General features: G+C 37.7%; 3 protein-coding genes across 3 annotated transcripts; 1 reads left to right on the top strand and 2 right to left on the bottom strand.

The window, feature by feature from the left end:
- Positions 1-1,126: 1,126 nt before the first annotated feature.
- Positions 1,127-2,030, top strand: LOC133814472 (uncharacterized). The gene is made up of 3 exons (XM_062247427.1): positions 1,127-1,288; positions 1,521-1,668; positions 1,861-2,030. Exons 1-3 carry the CDS (start codon positions 1,127-1,129, stop codon positions 2,028-2,030), a joined length of 480 nt encoding a protein of 159 aa, XP_062103411.1.
- A 95-nt stretch (positions 2,031-2,125) lies between these two features.
- LOC133814473 (uncharacterized) lies at positions 2,126-3,260 on the bottom strand. Its single transcript, XM_062247428.1, has 3 exons — positions 2,595-3,260; positions 2,291-2,399; positions 2,126-2,151 (listed from the first exon to the last, which is right to left on the bottom strand). The coding sequence occupies exons 1-3, from the start codon at positions 3,258-3,260 to the stop codon at positions 2,126-2,128; spliced, it is 801 nt and encodes a 266-aa protein (XP_062103412.1).
- A 3-nt stretch (positions 3,261-3,263) lies between these two features.
- LOC133814474 (uncharacterized) lies at positions 3,264-5,468 on the bottom strand. Its single transcript, XM_062247430.1, has 4 exons — positions 5,429-5,468; positions 5,008-5,094; positions 4,705-4,887; positions 3,264-4,438 (listed from the first exon to the last, which is right to left on the bottom strand). Exons 1-4 carry the CDS (start codon positions 5,466-5,468, stop codon positions 3,264-3,266), a joined length of 1,485 nt encoding a protein of 494 aa, XP_062103414.1.
- Positions 5,469-5,670: the final 202 nt, after the last annotated feature.

The raw sequence follows: 5,670 nt of genomic DNA on the forward strand, positions 1-5,670 counted from the left end.
CAAATTTTGTCCACTACATACCAAAAAAAAAACTCCCTTGCTTTTTCTTGAGAAATAAACTTAACAAAAAATAATTACACCCATGGAATTTATTATATATGCATATATATAAATATATATTAGAGTAGGAGGTGGTGGCGTTGGCAACATTTTCTTTGAAGTGTTTGGAATCTGAAAAATTAGGAGAGATGGAGAGATGGTGGTGAAGGAACCCAAATCTGAAGAAGATAGAGAGACGGTGGTGAGATTCGAGACTTTAGGGCTGAGCTAATGTTGGCAAGGGAAAGCCCATGGCATAGCGTGAGCACTCCTCAGAGCCCTGGTGGTGATGCGACCATGGCCGGCCGTGGCAAAGAAAAGAAACGAGAGGGAGAGGCAGACAGGTCGGGGAGAAAGAAGAAAGAAGAAAGAAAATTAAAAAATATATATTTTATTTGATTTTAATTTTTAATTATAAAATTATATCATTTAAAAAAATGATAAAATTATAATTTCTATTTTCTAATTATTGTTAAAATTTTAAATAATTTTTTATTTAAAATTATGTGGCATTGACGTGGCAATACCACCTCAGCTTTGTCAGACCACATCAATGTCACATAAGCACTATTAACTTTGTTAATGGGTGGGTAGTGACAAAGAGACGCTTTGAGTGAGTTTGAGAATATTCACCGGTAAAAAAAAATATTGAGCATAAAAGTAGAATGCTGCGAAAATATTAGGTATTTTCGCTGCCAAAAACCCATATATGTATAAATGGAGAAAACAATTTTTTTTTGTTGTTTTTATATATATTAGGGCTAATTGTGGCAAAACTACCCAAAGTTTGGGTTTTGTATGCGGCATAGACCCATTGTTTATTTTTAGTGGCAAAAGTACCCATAGTACCAAAAAGTGTTATTCCGTTTGGTTTTCTCCGTTTGTGGCTTCTGGGTGTACACGTGTACACACCAGATAATTTAGAACATTTCCTAAAACAAATGAAAATAAATAAATGGGATTTCCTTTTAAACCTTCTCCTTCACATCAGATGAAGCCATTGCCGTAAAAAACCATTCGAACGTGGCTTAGGAAGCCATTGCCGTCGACTTAATAATCCATCGGTCGAGGGTCTGTGGCATTTTAAATGGCAGCAAAAGGTTCATTTTCATCTTCTTCGGGTGTGCACAATCGAGGAAGGAATAGGGATGAGTTTGATTGTGTGAGCTGCGATTGTGGATTGCAATCAGTCGTGAGGACTTCATGGACCAAGCGGAATCCTGGGAGAAGGTTCAGAACTTGCACCAGAGTGAAAGAAAGTTTCAATTTTTTTGTTTTTGATTGCGCGTTGCATTAGATTGGTGCTCCAGAGTGAAAGTAAGTTTCAATATGAAGCAAAATAGCATATTGAAATGTAAAACTAGATTGCAGCATTAAGACCAAAACCAAATTTAGATTAAAAGTCATATGTCTAAACCTATTTTTCGGAGGTTGTTGTTATAGTTATCTTTCATTTTTTTTTGTTCTTAACAATCTTACAGTCTGATGGGGGTTGTGATTTCTTTCGGTGGGTCGATTCAGAGTCTTCATCATCTCGAAGAGGTATGGTTCCAGGATGGGTGAGAAGCTTCGGGGCAGAGGATGGAATACATGTTAAAAATGATGTTGCTTGTAATGTTTGTGCTCACTGTAATAATGGGATAACAATTATTATTAGTTGGGGAAAATTAATTTATATTGTAATTGTTTTAGTTATATTATGGATCCTAAAGTAGTGTTGGTGTTTGGTTTGTAAAATGTAAACATTTGAGGCATCCTTATTGGCCTCTGTATTGTAATTATGTTAGTTTTGAATGAATGCAATTTGGTGATTCTTGTTAGTCTTTATATTTGGTGCACTAGATAAAAACTCAAGTGTTATTTATTTTACAAATTGGTTTTCTTATTTCTCAATGGAATTGACAGAGAAAAGAAGTGCATCAATATTATTTCTTAATGATGTTCAACAACCTCCTGTAATGTTAAACACAGATTTTTTGCAAGAAAGATAATGCAATATATATTAGCTTCCTCTTGAACAAAACATGATGTTTTTAGTTACAAACCAGAAAGTATAGAGGAGTGGCCTAATAACATATGTCATCTGTTATAGTTCAGTAAAAAGGCTATTGCCTAAACCAGATTACATAAAACTAAACAGATACAAAAAATTAGGCTATTGCATAAAACAGATGTTGATTACAAAAAAAATTGGCCATTTGGTTTTACTGTTGTTGAGATTGTTGTGGTTGGGTTTGTGAGGTTGAACCACCTTGTGCATCCTCCCTTGCCTGTTGCTTAGCTCTTCTAGAGTTTCTTCTTACAGTTGATGGGGTTGGATTTTTCTTTGGTGGCCTTCCCATTCTTTTTCCTTTAACATTCTGCATGAGTATGAAAGGTAATAACATTAATAGCCCCTCTATTTTGCTGCAATAGATTGCTACAACTATAACAGTAAGATACCATATATCAGATTGCATACCTAATTACTATACCAAATTACAAGCAATAATTTCATACCAACTTAACATACAAACCAGATTTCACCATATTTTAACATATTTAAACATTTATACCTGATCCTTTGCTGGATTCTTACAAGAACGCTTTGAGTGCCCTACTGACCCACAATTGCTACAATGGTTAGGCTGGCCTACCCGACTTGCTTTAGTTGCAGTGGCTGGTGGAGGGTCATCTGTTTCCCTCCTGCGAGCTTTTTTTGGCCTCCCAGGCAACACAGACTCTGATGGTGGGTGTATGGGATTTTGGCATACATCTGGCCATTTATCAGGTGAGGGCATTGGTTCTATGATGCCAATGTATTGAGCCAAAAGGGTGTCCTTCTTATAAGCAACATCAACGAAGTCCATGATATTGAGATTACCACTCCATATGGTAGATAAGGCATGCCCACGTGGTATCCCAGAGAGTTGGAAAAGTCTGCAAGTGCAGACCTTCTCAATCAGATTCACAGAAAAACACTCGAAGTCTTTATACTGCACCTGGAACCTATGAGCATCAGCCCTGGTGCATTGACAATGCCTGGCAACTGATTTATTCTTCTCTATCACTTTCATGATCCTTTTCCCCATAGGCTGCACCCATTTGCTTACACTCTCTCGTTTCACATAGTACATATTCATCAACCAATACCTAATTTTCTCAAGAAAAGTGATAATGGGCTTCTCTCTTGCATCCAATATTGCAGAGTTGAAGCTTTCACAGAGGTTGTTCAATAGCATGTCTCATTTAACATCGGTCTTGAAATGACTTTTGGACCATTCAGAGGGACTTTTCTTCATTAGCCAATCAAAGGCCTTCTCATTAACACCCTTCAGTTCAGCCATCTTTCTCTTGAATTCTTCAGGTGTTGATGCTCGCGCACATGCCCATAATTTTTGTTTTAGCAATAGACCGGGGAACTCCTTCTTGAAGTTAGAATGTAAATGCCTCACGTAGAATCTAATCTCTGCACCTTCAAAGAGAGTGGACAAGGCATTTGATAAGCCTTTCTGCCTATCACTGATCATTGTAAAATTTCTATGATCTACCTCACTCAAATCCTCCTTCAATAGAGTCAGAAACCATATCCATGTTTCAGTGTTTTCCTTTTCACATATTGCATAAGCAATTGGGAACATAGAGTTCTCAGCATCAATACCAACAACTACAAGTAGTATCCCTTTGCAATACCCCTTTAAAAAATATCCATCCAAGCCAACCAAAGGCCTACAAGACTTAAAGCCATCTTTACATGCTTTTAAGCATATGTAGACCCTCTCAAACACCCTCTTATCAGCCACCATATTGCTTTTAATAATGGTAGTACTGCCTGGCATCAATTTCATTAGTTGTTTGCAATAATCATCAAGCACCGCATATTGCTCAGCCACAGAACTCTCAAGCATTAGCCGAGCCTTATTCTTTGCAGCATAAAATATGTGTCTACTAGTGTGAGAAAACTTACTGTTTGAAGTGAGTTCCTTGAAGTTTGCATAGTGCATGTTTGGGTTCATTCTGAATTGGGGTAAGAAGTGTTTTTCCAACCAAGGTGCATCCACCAGCTTGCTATTTAACCTAATCCCATAGTTGTGTTCATCCACCAAGGTGTTAATCCGAAATGTCAAATTATCCCTCTTTAGGACCCGAGCATACAAAGACCACCCACAGCCAGTGGCCTTACAAATAGCCTTTAACTTTGTATGATTATTGAAGAGGTAATTGAATTCTCTGTCTTTGCTTATGAAGTGCTCCTTTAGAGCTTCTCTAAGCTGTTCAACACTTGAAAATTCCAACCCAACACTAAACTTTGAATCAGCCCATTCATCAATAGGTACAAATTGCCTTCTACTTCTCCTAGGAATAGGCTCATCATCATCACTGTTTAGGCTATTTAGATCTTCCTCATCTTCGAATCCATCTGAAATTACCCATCCACTTGAGTGTATACTTCATTCACAGTGCCCCACCATTGACTTGGTGGTGTTATGTTGTTCTCTTGCTGCCTAACTTCCTCTTTATCTAGGGCATATTCTGGTTCCACAAAGTCACCTTCATTGGGCTGAGGTATATTAGGCCTCGATGACTGGCCCAAATCACCAACTTCTTGGGCTTCTGATTGGGCCCCATGCTGACCTTGGCCCAAATCCTCCACTTATGTAACCACTGGCTCTTCCATATCATCACCATCATCCTCACCATAATCCTCATTAGCAACATCCTCATAAACAGCCTCCCTAGTTTCATGCTCATTAGGGATATAAGGATCACTAACATACACATCCACACAACTATAACCCCATAACCGCATATCATCAAACATCTCCAGTACATCTTTATCACTGACAATACTTTTACCATCTTTTATTGCTTGATTTTTTGATACAAATCAGAAATCAAATGGAAGTTGGTATCCAAGCTCTTTCACCAATCTTTCCATGTCCAATAGACCAAAACGGTCATACTCACAACCATAAAAAAAGGACACACTTCCACCCTCATATTTTCTATCCCCATCAATATTTGACCATGTGCCCCCATGATGCACCACTAAAGTTAACATTCTAGAATTTATTCCTATCCATTTAATACAAAAACCAATGTCAAAATTTATCTATGTTAGTCAAACATTAATGCATTCACCTAACTATGACTATTACACATAAAACAAAACCAATTAAAAACCCCAAAACAGATAAATAAAACCACACAAATTCAAAACACCCAAAACAGAACATGTGGGACATAACAACATCTACTTTTGTTCAGTTTTGGGACAACACACCAAAGCATTCGATGCTACAACACAAGAAAATAACAAAAAAATATGTGTCTACTAGTGTGGGACAGCACAACAAAGCACCCCATCAAATGGAGCTTCGAACTCTATGAAATAGAACATAAAACTTACCATAACTGGGACCAGGCACTGAAGCAAGCCTCCATGGCATCGTCAGGCGAAGTCACCGTTGAAATGGGTCAGGTGGTGGTCGGAATAGCGCGGGTTTCAAACTCAGGCAAACTCAGGTGGTGGTCGGTCGGTTTCAGACACAACTTTGGGTATTTTGGGTTCATATCGTGTTATAAAAGGAAAGCGTGTTATAAAAGGAAAGCTCCCATTTATTTATTTTCATTTGTTTTAGGAAATGTTCT

Source organism: Humulus lupulus, chromosome 2, assembly GCF_963169125.1.
Source record: "Humulus lupulus chromosome 2, drHumLupu1.1, whole genome shotgun sequence".
Lineage (NCBI taxonomy): Eukaryota > Viridiplantae > Streptophyta > Magnoliopsida > Rosales > Cannabaceae > Humulus > Humulus lupulus.